General features: G+C 38.1%; 1 protein-coding gene and 1 long non-coding RNA gene across 6 annotated transcripts in view; one reads left to right on the forward strand and one right to left on the reverse strand.

Annotated features, from left to right (window-relative positions):
* kibra (WW and C2 domain containing protein kibra) overlaps nt 1-11997 on the forward strand; it is a 63488-nt gene extending 51491 nt beyond the window's left edge. For 3 of the 5 annotated variants that reach the window (XM_046631175.2, XM_046631177.2, XM_046631176.2), the window contains 9 exons: nt 2396-2504; nt 2605-2764; nt 2865-4346; nt 4668-4754; nt 6028-6217; nt 6340-6792; nt 6909-7124; nt 7233-7711; nt 7842-9242. In XM_046631175.2, the coding sequence (XP_046487131.1) occupies nt 2396-2504; nt 2605-2764; nt 2865-4346; nt 4668-4754; nt 6028-6217; nt 6340-6792; nt 6909-7124; nt 7233-7711; nt 7842-8346 (3681 nt within the window). In that variant the 3' untranslated portion in view covers nt 8347-9242. Of the gene's footprint in view, nt 1-344; nt 798-2395; nt 2505-2604; nt 2765-2864; nt 4347-4667; nt 4755-6027; nt 6218-6339; nt 6793-6908; nt 7125-7232; nt 7712-7841; nt 9243-9362 lie in introns of those variants that run through there. The other 2 variants (XM_046631178.1, XM_046631179.2) reach the window with 2 other exon arrangements.
* The window catches only part of LOC124221312 (uncharacterized), a 149430-nt gene continuing 145233 nt past the window's right edge, over nt 11790-15986 (reverse strand). Inside the window, exon 5 of the long non-coding RNA XR_006883786.2 lies at nt 11790-12378. This is a non-coding gene — a long non-coding RNA (uncharacterized lncRNA). The remainder of the gene's footprint in view (nt 12379-15986) is intronic.

The following is a 15986-nucleotide window of genomic DNA, read 5'->3' on the forward strand; positions in this document are numbered from 1 at the left end:
ATGTATAAAAAGTACCAGAGAATCTGGAAGAGAGACGGTGGTGTGCCGAGCGAAGAGGAGGAGCCGGATCCGAAAGCGCTGCAGCAGCATAAGAAGCAAGGGAATACGAAAAAGAAATAGATCGTATGAAAGTAAGTAAGAAAGAAAGAAAGAAAGAAAGAAAGAAAGAAAGAAAGAAAGAAAGAAAGAAGAAGGAAAAGAAGAGGAGGACGAAGGAGAATAAAAAATAAGAGATAATAATAAGAAAGAAGCAAAAAATAATGAAAAAAAAAAGAACGACACGGCGAGGCGAAAGAAGAAGGAAAGAAAAGAAAAAAAAACGGGAGGGGGGGGGGGGGGAGGCAAAAAAGGAGGGAAAATGAAAAAGAGACCCCTTAAAAATGGAGGACGGAGGTGGGGATTGGAATTTCGGGTCCATGCCCAAGAACGTCCAGTCTCGAGGTGGCCTTCGTGATGATGAGGTGAGGTGAGCAGCAGCGCGCACCGCTCGGCACCAGAGGAGATCCAAAGAGATCCCCCAGTCAAGAATCGGAGCCGATCGCACCGGCATGGACCGTCAGTTTGCCCTCTGTGTCCTTGTCCCTGCTCAACGATATCAGCATTATATAGAAGAGTACAATCAGAGTTATCACTATCAGCAACAGCAGCAGATATACGAAAACTCCGTCTCCCAATATTACATGAAGATGTGCTACCACAACGATTACGAAAACGAAGAACAAATACAACAGTTCTACTGGGAACAGTGCTACAGGCAGAATTGCAGTGACGCCAAGGCCTATTACTATTGTGAATACGTAAGGAGTAAAGATCGTTTAAATTTCGAGAAGTGATTTTTTTTTCTTTCTTTTTTTTCATACGTATACATTTTTATTCGGCCTTCTCGATTCACGTTTCATCGTCGAACAAATATTGCTGCCTCCAATTATGGTTCAATGAAACGATACGAGATATTATTGCAAGGAGAAATGTGCGCGCACGGATCGATGATCATCGCTATTTCGCGTTAATTGCTTTTAGATCTACGTGTGTATAATTTTCTCGAAACATCGTTGCATTTCAATAACTTTATTACAGTGTGCATACTCCACGTTTCACATATCGATGGAATGGATTTTTTTCCGATCAATTGTTGTACCGCAGCGAGTATTTGAGTGTTCTTGTTTTAAAAGTATTTTTTGTTTCAAGTTCTTGTTTTAAAAAAAATTTGTTATATTGTCTCGGCAGGACGAGAGTAAAAGTAGATAATCGACGTCTTGCTAAATCAGACGTGAACTCGTTATAGCTTTGACGATGACTGTTTACATACAGGAATGCACGTGTTTACTTGAATAGCAACGTTTCCATTAATATTGACCATATTAAAAATAATAATAAGATTTCTTATCATTTGGAAAAATCGCTTTGTTCTACCTATATGAAAACAATTATTTCAAATGCATCAATTAAAGCCTAATCTATTCGACGAAAGAAACAAGAAAAGAATTTTTACAATTCTTTTGCACTGAACACAGGCAAGCAGTTTAAAGTCAACGTCAGGAATATTTTTTAAAAGTGGAAAAAAAAAATACATTTACTGTAAAAGTTGACGAAAACAACGCGAGGTCTTTATACTATTATACAATAAAAACTATTCTTATCGTTTACCAGTATATATTGTGTGGAAAATTTCTGTATGTTGTAAATTTTTACAAACACAAAAGTTGACGTTCTTACTCTGAATTTGTTCGTATTGAATCTGTGTGAAGTCAAACTTGTCTGCAGCTTGACTCTGCGTTCGCTGTCGGCGCGCAACGTATACTGCTCGAATTTTCCTACATTATAAACTTGCTGAGTAGGAAGTTGTGGTTCATCTAGACAGAGATTGCTGGGTGCAGTTAATCGGGGAATTTAGTACAAAGGCTTGATCGTGTTTAATTCGATATATGCAGTGACCAAAACGATCGATGACCTAATTATTGCAAGTCACGCATGTTGCAAGGCTGGCACGCTAGCTGCGGGGCATCGTGGTACTCGGACTATTTCGATCACGTTATCCGTAGAATAATAACAGTTATCAGAGAAATGCTTCGGGGAATCAGAGGAAGCTCGAGATGTAATTAACGGCGCTCTCTATTTCTTGATATTCAAAAATTTATGAGAACACATCCCATTTCCTTGATAGAAACAAAACACACCTTGTACGATTTGAATAGAATGCTTTTGAACTTGACAGTTTTTATGAAAACACAATGCAACTGCACGTAGTTTTCTTTTGATTTCAATAAATTTAACATTTCAGTCAGCCCGGTGAACTTCTTTTTGTTCGAATAGAGATTCGTTTTGCTTGACTAGGCTACTGTCAAAAATCATTCTAACTTATCTGTGACGTAATCTTGTCTATTTTCTGTTTCAGGCGAAGAAGGAAATCTACGATGTCAAACAGCAGAGGCTGTGCCTTGCTCAAGACGAATACAATCACCTCAACAATGCTCTGACAACCCTAGGAGCATCTCGCACAAGTTGTAAGTAGTAATCACTTTTTACTACGTGGTCAACAAAATCGTTATATTGTTTCTTGAGAAGCTGTTTGAAAGTTCCTAAATCCAACGTTTCTTAATCCAGTGTGCTCCAGCTCGAGTTCTCTGAGTACCAAGTACGACCCGGACTTACTGAAGTCCGATGTCGCCCTCGCCAGGAGCCGCGTCTCGCGGCTCAAGCGAGAACTGGAGCAAATTCGCGCAGAGATGAACTGCACCCAGCGGGGAGTCGATACTCTTGCTAGGTAAGTCATCCACCGATCCTAAACAGATCTTTGGTAAAAAAAAATGTTCGATGAAAAACGAGACTCTTTACATTCCCCCTGTGACTTTTTTTCCTATCAGCGTGGAGCAAAAGTTGAACGCGCACAACGGTGGATGTTACAACATCACGGAGGCTCAAGCCATCATGACCGAGTTGAGGAACATACAGAAATCCCTTAGCTCTGGCGAAAAAGAAAAGGCTGAGCTCATGCAGTCGTTGGCAAAGCTTAAGGACGAGCTGACGAGGCTACAGCTGTGCGAAGGAAGTCCCGACGCGAGCACACTGAGTCTTCCTCAGGAGAAACTAAGCACCGCATCCCAGACCGACTTGTCCGGCGAGTTGGTACCCATCGGTACTAGGCTAGCCGAGATGGCCAGGATGAGATTGCAGTACGACGAAGCGAGGAAAAGGATACAACATATACAGCAGCAGCTCGCCGATTTGGAGGAAAAGGTGATTCCCGGTCAGACGGAAAGCGACAAGGACAAGCTGTTGTTGTTCCAAGAGAAAGAACAGCTTCTGAGGGAACTGAGGAGTATAACACCGAGGACAAGAACTCAGCAAGACATGAAGGACATACAGGGCGAAATAAGGAAGCTGGAACAGGACCTAAACACCGCGCTTGAATTGTCCAACAGAACAATCACGGACAGGGTAAGACTTCACGAGGAAAAACAGCTGCTGCTACAGCAGCTCAGAGATGCCCTGAGGTCCATGGCTCTGTTGGAGGGTCAGCTGAAGACCCTCAGTGCCAGCACCTTGTCCGTAAGCAGTAGCTCAAGTTTGGGCAGTCTCAGCACGACGAGCAGCAAAGGTTCTCTTAGTTCTGGTCTAAGCTTCACCGACATTTACGGAGGCCCGCAGTATCTCGGACCTGTTCAACAAGAGAGGCCGGTAGACATGGTCGATCTTCACAGACGAGTTGAGAGACTGCTCAGGGGTTCCGATCAGAACTTGGGGAATCTCGGAACGCCGTCCCCTGGCAGATCACAGCCTAGCCTATCGCCGAGGTCAAGTTTATCCAGCGTTAGTCCGCCGGTTTCGCCTCTCTACGAGAACGCGCCTATGGGTCCACCGCCTGCGTACGAACAGGTAGAACAGCAGAGGAGACAGCAGAGGCTTCTCGCCTCGGCTTCGCCGCTGGATCGTAATCAGCTGGAAGACAAACTGGCCGAGCTTAGACTGAGCCAGCAAGCGATTCAGGAACAGTTGTCGGCGAATTCCGAGCACTCGAAATTGAGCCCGCAACCGCCGGTAGAATTTCAATCCGGCAACATGTCGCAGGGGAGCGGATTGGGCAGGCCGGCAATGCCTTTACCGCAGGAACCGCCGTTGTCACCTATTAGCGAAACACCTCCGCCACACGGAACTAGGTCTAGAGCGAGCAGTTCTGGTACCAACACTAGATCCGTGTCAGCGGCTGTGTCTGACGAAAGTGTCGCTGGTGACTCTGGCGTTTTTGAAGCCTCGAACAGAAGACGATTGTCCGGATTACTCGGCGTCGATCCGCTTGCCCTTGGTGAAATGAACCTGGAGACGGCGCAAGTTCAAATCAAGCTAAGGTGAGTTATTTATTTTTTTAAACTTCCTGATATTCGTAGCAGTGGATAAGCAAACACAGGCATTTCGAAAATTTCAAGTTTGCAACCTCTAACGGTTCGGTGTTCCAATTAAAAAAGTAAAAGACCTTTGGTAAAAGGTTCAATTGCATATTACTTCGAATAATCCTGCGAAATATGCTGTGTGTAGAAGTCTGTAAATATACAGTGATGATATTTGAACTGCACCCATCCTCTCAACGAGTTCTCTATTCAATATCTAGGACGACATAAAATGGTAATAAAATCCGTGTCATTGACGTTCTTACATGTCGTGTGTTTCAGGTATTCAGTAAGCGACGGGTTGCTGCACATTGGAATAGAACGTGCAAGAAACTTGGCTGCGCTATTTATTCCCGACAACACGCAAGTGTGAGTAAAAAATTTATCAAGCACAAAGAAGAAAAATTACGAATAGATCTAGGGTAAACAGAACATTAATTATTAGTAAATATTGAATCCGTCGTTACTGGAAATACTTCTGTACGACTTTTAACCCTGAAGTCTGAAAGTGAATGGGTTTGAACAACTGTGATGTAAACACTGTTAAAGTACGATTGTATGTGTTTATAGTTAGACAAATGCGTTCTGCTTAAATTATGGTGAAAGTGAAGAGCGTGGGCTGCTGCTGATTGTGTGTACTTCCTAGGTGGCACAGTGGACAGACACTTTAATTCCACCGATCTTACATCATATACACTTGTATGCAAATATTTTTACAAGCATTATTATGCTTATCGTTAACGAACTGCTGAATGCACGATTTGTGCTTCGCAGACTTGGAAAACACAAGAATTCAGGTACCTTTTGTGCACTTGCCAATTAAATCTTGTTAGTAATAAAACCAATTTATGGTATTCGTATTGTTATACCATCGGGAGCTGTTGATAAAAAAAATTAGTGAGTATTATTTTTGACCATCATTTAGAAAAACTGTTTCATTAAATCTGTAACGAAACCTGAAAATTTAGGCCATAGCAGAAATTTGCGACAGTTTTTACAACTAATTTGTCTAAACTGATAAACATATGTTTCCTGGATGATATGAAAAAACTGCAAAGCTTAAGTTAGTCTTGACACATTGTCACCATATACCATCAGAACGTGAAAAACAGTGAAATTCTTTAGTAGAAAGGAGAATTTTTAAACATCACATGGCAAGATAGCAAATATTTATCAGTGAAATCAATGGATGACATCATTTCTATATGTCATACTATGCTTGTTCAGAAAGTCATTAACATTTCTAGAATTGGAATACGATTATGAAACCAAGCTGTTAGATCAATGACCACCTGATCTATACCTTGGTTGACAATATTATGTAACGTTTACTGGTTCCGTCTATCCTCGGTATTATTACACAGTCAGTTGCCTATTAGGTATTACTGGGCCTTATATAATACGGCGTTTCAATAATTAGCAATATCATAGAATATATTTTGACTCTGAAAAAAATTATTATTCATATTAGTGAATATCATTTTCATTCACTAATCGACGTTTTTTCGTTATCGCTGAGAACTTGGAAGATATTTTTTGTAACGGTTCTCTGTAGGTGTGGCTATGATCGCTTGAAAGTGTAAATGTTTCTCTAATAATTCCATAAACCGTATATCACAAGGGTAATTTTTATATGTTACAGATATATTAAAGCAGCCTTACTCCCGATGCAACCTCCAGTCAGTCATATGTACTGCACAAAGCCTGTAACAGACTTGCGAAAACCTACATTTGGAGAAACATTTCCAATATCTGTGCCGCTTAACAAATTATACACAAAAACCTTGCAAGTTAATGTTTGGTGCACTGGCGGTGAATCTGAGGAGTGCTTGGTGAGTTATGACTCTTCTGAAGCTCTGAAATACTGATAAAATTTTTGGAAATATCGGATTAAATATTTGAAAAATTGAACGAATCTTATTAAAAATGAATTTCAAATTTATCTATTCATCAGGGTTCAGCCCAAGTCTCACTGGCAGACTTCAGTCATGAATCACCGAGCGTCAAGTGGTACAACATCCTCTCCTTCCGCTTTATGCAGCCATCTACATCCGATACGACAAGTAACGGTAGTACAGTCGCTAACAAGCAGGGTAAACATGACAAACAAGAGTCAGATATTTCAATGTACAGAAGTACTCAAACCCAAAATGCAAAGGAGGAAAGTAGCGACGAGAGTACCATAATAAGTTCCCAAACTTCTACCTTAACACGGAATCAGGGATGCGAAGAATTGCAAACAGCTGTGGCTCTACGCCTTGAAGAATTGGCCAACTGTCTTGGAAGTCCCGAGGAGGAAGATGAAGATGGGGATAGCGATAGCGGAAGTGAAGATAGTGACCAGGAGGGAATTATTGTAGAGTTTATGTTAGAGGACAACGTTTTAGAGGATGTATTAGAGCATGAGGTTAGTTATCACCGATGCCCTTGTATTAACTTGTCAGTACAGAATGTGCGACGAAACAAAATGTGTGAAAGTGAATTCGGTGCATCGTTTAACTAGCGAACGATATTTTGTTACAGGAAGACGAAGAACTAGCGGAAGAAGAGAATCAAACACAGGACAAGGAAACGAACACAGAGTGTATTTTCATTCCCGAACAAGGCAAGCAGCGAAAATTGTCAGCCGCAGGTGTTGTTCCTGGAGCTATTCATGACGATAAGAATTCCATCGTCATTAAACGCAGCCAAACTTTCTCTCCTAGTGCAGCGGTCAGCAGAAATCATTACATTTGCAGGGTAAGCATGTAATGAATAATCAACCACTATCCACTGTCAAACACATACATACAGCAATTCTATCATTGAAGTCATATATAATGAAAGAATTTTTTTTTCATCTTACAGTTGAACCGCAGTGACAGCGATAGCAGTATGCCACTTTATAGGCGCGGTGGTCCTTTCCAGCGGAACTCGGTTGAGAGACGTTCTTTGCGTTGGCGACGACCCTCTTCTGCCTTGAGCTGTAAAACAACTTCGAAAAAATCAAATCATCTTAATTCAACAGCTAGAACTTCTCTGGATCTTGAATTAGACCTTCAAGCGCAGCACGCAAGGCTGACCAATTTGCATGACGAATTGGGTAGATTGAGGGATTTAAAACAGCGGCTTGAACAGGCCAGAGAAAAGGGGGATACGGATCTTGCTACGTGGCTGTTGGAAGATCACAAATTCCAAAATCTTATGGCACAAGCCGAGTGCGGGAAGAACGGGAAAAGCGCTGAGGATAAAAAGGTGGAAAAAATGTTGAAGAAGACATCCAAGGAAATATATAAGTTGCGGAAAACTAAAGCTGGCAAGGGAAAACCAGATATTATTTCTTTCAAGTAAGTAATCACAATTTTCAAACGTCAATTTATTTGGCAAATTTCACTGCCGAGTTTTCCAAAAAAATCTACACAATCTACTAGAAATGTTTCACATTTTCTTGAACGCATTTACGTTTTCTTTTTTTAGAGAAAAAATGGCATTCTTTACACGCGTTAACCTGAATGTACCGGTGCTACCTTCGGAGGATTTGATATCTGAGAATGTAACAACCCTGCCGTCACTTCCGCATAGAAGACATATGTCGGAACCAGCGAGCAGCCAATCTGTCGGAGTTTCTAAAACCAATGTTTATAGTGTGTCAAATAATCTATTGACTAATTTAACAAATAACGCGTCAGCTGCTTCTTCAAGTGGCAGCACAGGAACAAATAATACTAGTGGTGCGATTAAAACAAATTGTGCTACAACCAAAACAAATAGTGTGAGTCATATTCCCGCGAATGACTCTGGAATCTTGACGGCGGAAAAATTGAGTCAACCCAGCCTGGAGACAGACAGTAGCAATACACAGTGTCAGGCTGGTCAGACTGAAGTTAATGTAAAATCGTCGGAAGAAGCATCGGAGAGTGGTAGCGGAGAACCTAAAAGGTACGAGTACGTTGTAGATCGAGTTCTAGGTGTCGAAGTGTAAATAGTAAATAAATAGAGATATAACACTTTATTTTCAATTATATCAAATGTTAGTAGATATATTATAAGAGTGAATATAAGAAAAGGAAAATTAAATAAAAAAGATCCAATTAACGAAACTTGCGATTTCGTTATTTCTTGTTTAAAAAATTGGTACGTGTAACAGAAGTTTTACCTCTATACATATCCATATGTTGACACTATTTTTAAATCGTGATATGTCGAACTACATATTACCATTGAAGTGTCTGGTAATATTCACAATAAGAAACAAAGAAGAACAAAATAGACGGATGAACAATTGAAAAAAAACTTTATAGTAATAAACGCAAATCACTATACTGTGCCATGTGGTGTATGAGTAACATTACCGCGGTCTATAGTGATGAAAAAATTGGGCACAAGTTTCTCTATTTTTGTTAATCATCATTTTGAGCAAAGAACCGTTTCATATCTTTCGACACAAAATGTAATGAGTATGAATATGTCAACAAATGGCTTACCCGTTTCACTTTAAACACCTTTAATGTACGACACGCTGCTTAATAAGGATCGGTTGGAACAAAATTCTGTTACAGTACCATATTATACAATCAAGTGTTTAGTCAGAAGCCATGGATAAGCACTTATTAAACAAAGAGAATTGTGAAATTACCACGAGCTAAGCAGTAAAAACGACAAAAAAAAAACGAAAGGATTAAATTTGAAAAGTTGCCAACACCCCTTTCCGTTTTAATGAGATTCTTTTTTCTCTTAATACGTAAATAATTTAAACGAATACAAAATGTAGAACTATTAGTTAATTTTCATGAAAATGATAATGAAAAAAAAAAAAAAAACATAAAAGCAACAAAACACACAAACAAACAAAACTGTCTGTAAATATGCAAGCATAAATTATTTAATTCCAATAACGATTAAATATTTAATTGATAATTAATTAATTAATTAATTAACTGTCGTAATTCTGAAGAATTTTGATTGATTGATTGACGATTATTATTTTGTTTAAACTAGGGCACGTGACCCACCGAGCAGCTGGTCTGCGCTTTGAACAAATTAAATTTTGTGCCCTGGTGAGATGGAGATAAGTTTGGTATTTTTTTTTTTTTTTTTTATCATATTAACCTAAACTGGGATTACAGGTAGACTAAAATGAAGAACCGTCAGACTGAATTATTAATTTTTGTAAGAATCCGTTTTTTTTCTATTTTTTTTTTTTTTAACGTATACCTATATATTTTGACAAAAACACTGATAGAAAATACCCCGGAGATCGTGTCGTAATACGAGTCTCTGCATAAAGTAGCGAAGAATGTTGCAAATTTTTTTCTTTTTTTTACGTACCGTGTTGCTATAGCATTTTGTATATGCATAACTTGCATAATTGACGCATGTAAATCATAACTGTATAATAATTGTTATCTTTACACCCGTGAGTTCCCTTGGACAGAGAACAGTACAAAATTATATGAACATGTCTTGTTTGGTCAAATATTAAAGAAGAAAAAATGTTGTAGCAATCATTGTAACAGTTAAGAACCCGCGACATTAACTGCCAAATAAAGTAATAAATATAAATGATTTATTAATTTTTGAATATATATGTCTATTCAACTAGAGAATGAAAAATCGAGTAATATATAAGGTAATTCGTACATAAAGAATAAAAACATCTGTTCGAAATATGAAAACAATGAATACAACAACACGAATATATTATTACAGAAATACTATAGGTAAATTTATCATGTATGATCATGAGATTGCCTTGTGAATACAAAATGAAAAGTGAGAAGAAGAAACAAACAACCAAACGGCACGGGCGAAGAAAAGAAAAAAAATATCTATTTGATGATGATTCCAAAATACAGATCTGATATGAAAAAAACGAGTAAATAATAACAACAACAACAACAAGAACAACAACAACAACAACAACAACAGTAATAATAATAATAATAATAATGAATAATAAAAATAAAAAATGCCCATATTTTAATATAATTGTTAAATAATTAAATATACATAGTAAAATGCTAACTGACTGAATACCGAATGTAAAACTCTGTTAGACCTAATTTTTTTTAAACTGTTAACTTTTTGATAATATTGTTACTGTTGGATGTCTTTAATTCAAAATACGATATATAAATTCAAAGCGAAACTGAAAACGTAGTGAACTTTGATAGAAAATCTTGTAAACAATTCGCGAAGCGATCGAGTACCTACCTTTATGTTATGGCGAAACGATAATTTCTCTATTCGATTCATAACGTTCCTAATCAAATCGAATAGTATATATATATATATATATATATAATAGACATGCACATGTATACCATTTTGAATTAAGGATCATCCAATCATATTATTTGTTGCTATAATTGTTAAAAAAAAAATACTCAGCCACTATAAGCTACAAAAAAAAATAAACGTTTGTTGAATTTGCGTGAAATAAAATAAAAACGTCTTATGCCTATTTTATATAGTAATATGAACTTTGTTAATAGTATATTTTCACATCAATTCAAAGGAAACGTTGAGAGGAAACGAGAAATTTAGAATATTTCTAAGTGTTACCGTTTATAAGCAGTCATTCATGAAAAATTATATTTTCAACAAATTCTTATAATGTTCAAAATACACAATAATCATCAATTAAGACGGTCAAAAACCTATATACTAAAATTACTCGTACTCACGTATGTATGCATACACATACCGGGAAGATCTCTTGAAGCGGAAGTGTCACTCTGAAATTGGGACCGACTGACACCGGTTAATATAAGGCATAGAGTCACCCGTGGTAGCATGAAAAAACTCCGTTTCGCGAGATCATCTCGAAACCTAAGCTTTAGAAGATGAAAGTGGAGAAAAAATGGGGCAAACAGCTTGCCGATATTCTAAGAAAAGTAACTATTGAGATACAATTTAAAACTGTTCCATGATAGGAATTGGTGAAAGATAAATTATAACCATATGATTTAAATTCTAGAGAATCATTTGCTTCTAAGAAACAACATATCCCAGTTATAATTTGAAATAATAAAATCGTACTTTCGTTTCGGGCGGTATTGTTGCTTTATCATTTTTTTCTAATTCATATTTTGCCAGCGGGAGGGCCAACGTGGGAAATTATAAATTCAAGATTTGTACATAAATCTGTATATATTTATAAGCCTCTAATGACTATGATATATTTCATGTAATATGTAACAAAATTATCCTATGTACACATACACACACATCCACATATAAGTCTACATGAAAAATTGACTTACAAAATTATTATAAATATTATGAAACATGGTCAATACTTGGAATAATTATTATTATTTTACTATTATATTATTATTATATTATTATTAATATTATTATTATACATTGATGTATACGTGCTGTCTCCCTACGTGTTGTTCATATTAATGTCTATCGGATATCAATTATATTATGTATTATTAATGTTATCTTATGTATTATTACATTATATATCGTATTATTAATTCAATATGATAATTTCATAAGAAGGAAAGAATACATACACACACGTATACACAAATGAAATGCTTTGTGAATATTGGTCCATATATGATAATAATAATAATACTTGGAAAGAAATAATATTAAACAAATTAGATGTCTTACCATATTTTAATTGTCAGTCATGTTTTGATGATTCCACATCTCCTCTTAGGATAAAGTAACGCAATAAGGACCAACAATCGGGTCTACGCAAACGACAATGGATGTACAAAACGTCATTAATTGAGTTCAACTCACTAGGGCACATCCCGAAAACAAAAATAATTCAAATGAAAACACTTTCGAATCCATGCTGCTATGACAATCGTTCTTCAACTTCGATTATACCTTTGAGCTCTTTTTAACATTCACCGAGATGAGCTGAAGAAATCCAATGGTGTTGGCCTTCATTTGCTTTGGAATTTTGGGGAGAGAACTTTGTGTCGCGGATTCAGAGAGAACAAATTACTCTAGAGTAGGTGGACGCCAAAGGGGTTGAAGCAGGAATCTGGAACAGCGTAGAACTTTTTTCGCAATCGTTGGTGCAACAAGTTTTTCATTTTGGAATCAATTCATAAAAACTTCTCTAGTCTAATCCGTCTATCAAGAACGCGTAAAAGAGATCAAAGGATGGTAGAAACCAGCAGTAACGAAACATCGAAAATAGTTTCAAATATTTTGACTGTAACTTGAATTATTCCGTTGCACGCTGCGTATTCAGAAAGCTCCCAATCTATTTAACTCGCCAAATTACGTCAATATACCGCAACAAAGGATTAATTCCAGAAATTTTCAAAATCGCGAAAATTTTCTCCAAAAATACAATGGCGTTGACTGAAGAATACAAAGACAGTTGCCCTTGTGGGTTTTGGTGTGTCAATCAAAAATCGTCGTGCGCTAGCGCACCCTGAGATGTTCCAACAACAGAGTTGAGAACTTATTGCAGCATATCAGAGAGTTACCGATTTCGACATGATGCTGGTTGCATTCACCTTCCGAGTAACACAGTCTTCGCAATGGTAAGCCCAAGCCAGTACTCAGCCTGTGTGTGCTTACCGATATGTCGGCGATACAAGAAATTAATAATGAGAATGAATTTCTTCAAACATTCGTAGAAAAACAGTGATTTAATTAAAGTATAGGTACCCGAGAGAAGAATGTATACTTAAATCATAAATAATAGTAGATCAGATGTAATAACGATGCAGAGACCAAAACGTATTTATGTATATGCGGTCCATGTACGATATTAATGTATATGATCCATTTACGATTAATACGTGATGCATACTATAAATTTTACAATTTTCCGGGAGACAAACTAGATTACCTACAATAATACATCTACAATATGAAAATGGAAGAATTATTCATTTCGGAATAGGATTCTATTCGATACGCGCTCGATGTATTCCATAACATTGATATTCATAATTATTCCAACAACTTTTCATTTGCTCGCTCGATCTTCAATTTTCGTAGGCATAGAATCGAAACGCTGTTTTAGCTGGTCGCAAGTGAAGTATCTACGTTGGGTGGAGAAGCAGAATTGTTTTTCGAAAAGTATTCGGATGGAAAAAAATTCAGAGTAACTGTAATACATCACGGATGCGCTAATTTTGAACGAGATGAAATTGATGCTTCCTATATGAGACAGTATTTAACGCTGCGTAGTGATTTAAAGACCTAGAAAGGTGATAGGGAGAGAAAGAACGACGCTTCTTAACACTTCGAGTGTATTTTAACACACATTTGAAAGATACGAGCGAAATCTTTCATCATCCAACTGTCGCAGAACGGCAGCGTTATCAGCCGACCCGTTCACTGAAGAATATATCTTCAGTCAACGGCTGACCATCGAAGGGCCTGGCTGCTTGAGTCTGGAATCGGCAGGAGAGATGAAGTGTGTATTTCTTGTATGAAACGTGAAAACTAAAAGCATTATACATCATATCATATCATCATACATCGTACATCATACATCATCATACATAGTATTAGAGTTTAATACCAAAGTTTGGATGTCGGATGTTCAGAAAGTGACGTTACCGACCTGAAATCAGCTAGCCGAATTCCTCAGTCTCGAAACAACCGCGCAGTAGAGCGGACGTATGAGAGTCGCGCTCCGCAAATTTCGAGTACCGGGTTCTCAACCTCCCGGATCCCACGTTTCGGGTCCGCTACGTATTTCGAGTACCGGGTTCTCAACCTTCCGGATCCCGCGCTTCGGGTCCGCTACGCGGTGAAACTCGACTTCCAGGATAAGCGCTCCGTGGTTCCTGGTTCGTGTTTACAATAAATTATTTCAATTCGTTTTTCGCGCAACCCCAAATTCGGTGGCTGTCAGTCCGCTAATAAAATTTCTCGACTTCCAGGATAAGCGCTCCGTGGTTCCTGGTTCGTGTTTACAATAAATTATTTCAATTCGTTTTTCGCGCAAGCCCAAATTCGGTAGCTGTCAGTCCGCTAATAAAATTTCTCGACTTCCAGGATAAGCGCTCCGTGGTTCCTGGTTCGTGTTTACAATAAATTATTTCAATTCGTTTTTCGCGCAAGCCCAAATTCGGTAGCTGTCAGTCCGCTAATAAAATTTCTCGACTTCCAGGATAAGCGCTCCGTGGTTCCTGGTTCGTGTTTACAATAAATTATTTCAATTCGTTTTTCGCGCAACCCCAAATCCGGTAGCTGTCAGTCCGCTAATAAAATTTCTCGACTTCCAGGATAAGCGCTCCGTGGTTCCTGGTTCGTGTTTACAATAAATTATTTCAATTCGTTTTTCGCGCAAGCCCAAATTCGGTAGCTGTCAGTCCGCTAATAAAATTTCTCGACTTCCAGGATAAGCGCTCCGTGGTTCCTGGTTCGTGTTTACAATAAATTATTTCAATTCGTTTTTCGCGCAAGCCCAAATTCGGTAGCTGTCAGTCCGTTAATAAAATTTCTCGACTTCCAGGATAAGCGCTCCGTGGTTCCTGGTTCGTGTTTACAATAAATTATTTCAATTCGTTTTTCGCGCAAGCCCAAATTCGGTAGCTGTCAGTCCGCTAATAAAATTTCTCGACTTCCAGGATAAGCGCTCCGTGGTTCCTGGTTCGTGTTTACAATAAATTATTTCAATTCGTTTTTCGCGCAAGCCCAAATTCGGTAGCTGTCAGTCCGCTAATAAAATTTCTCGACTTCCAGGATAAGCGCTCCGTGGTTCCTGGTTCGTGTTTACAATAAATTATTTCAATTCGTTTTTCGCGCAAGCCCAAATTCGGTGGCTGTCAGTCCGCTAATAAAATTTCTCGACTTCCAGGATAAGCGCTCCGTGGTTCCTGGTTCGTGTTTACAATAAATTATTTCAATTCGTTTTTCGCGCAAGCCCAAATTCGGTAGCTGTCAGTCCGCTAATAAAATTTCTCGACTTCCAGGATAAGCGCTCCGTGGTTCCTGGTTCGTGTTTACAATAAATTATTTCAATTCGTTTTTCGCGCAACCCCAAATCCGGTAGCTGTCAGTCCGCTAATAAAATTTCTCGACTTCCAGGATAAGCGCTCCGTGGTTCCTGGTTCGTGTTTACAATAAATTATTTCAATTCGTTTTTCGCGCAAGCCCAAATTCGGTAGCTGTCAGTCCGCTAATAAAATTTCTCGACTTCCAGGATAAGCGCTCCGTGGTTCCTGGTTCGTGTTTACAATAAATTATTTCAATTCGTTTTTCGCGCAAGCCCAAATTCGGTAGCTGTCAGTCCGCTAATAAAATTTCTCGACTTCCAGGATAAGCGCTCCGTGGTTCCTGGTTCGTGTTTACAATAAATTATTTCAATTCGTTTTTCGCGCAACCCCAAATTCGGTAGCTGTCAGTCCGCTAATAAAATTTCTCGACTTCCAGGATAAGCGCTCCGTGGTTCCTGGTTCATGTTTACAATAAGTTATTTCAATTCGTTTTTCGCGCAACCCCAAATTCGGTAGCTGTCAGTACGCTAATAAAATTTCTATAACTTTATAATCTTCTCATAATCTTTCTGGTAGATTATATCGATAAAAAAATTATATCAAACCTTACACATTATTTTTGATTTGTTCTTATACTGAAAATATTTATTACTATTCAAGGTATAACCTGAGATGGTTGAAG

This window comes from Neodiprion pinetum, chromosome 6, assembly GCF_021155775.2.
Source record: "Neodiprion pinetum isolate iyNeoPine1 chromosome 6, iyNeoPine1.2, whole genome shotgun sequence".
NCBI classification, from domain to species: Eukaryota; Metazoa; Arthropoda; class Insecta; order Hymenoptera; family Diprionidae; genus Neodiprion; species Neodiprion pinetum.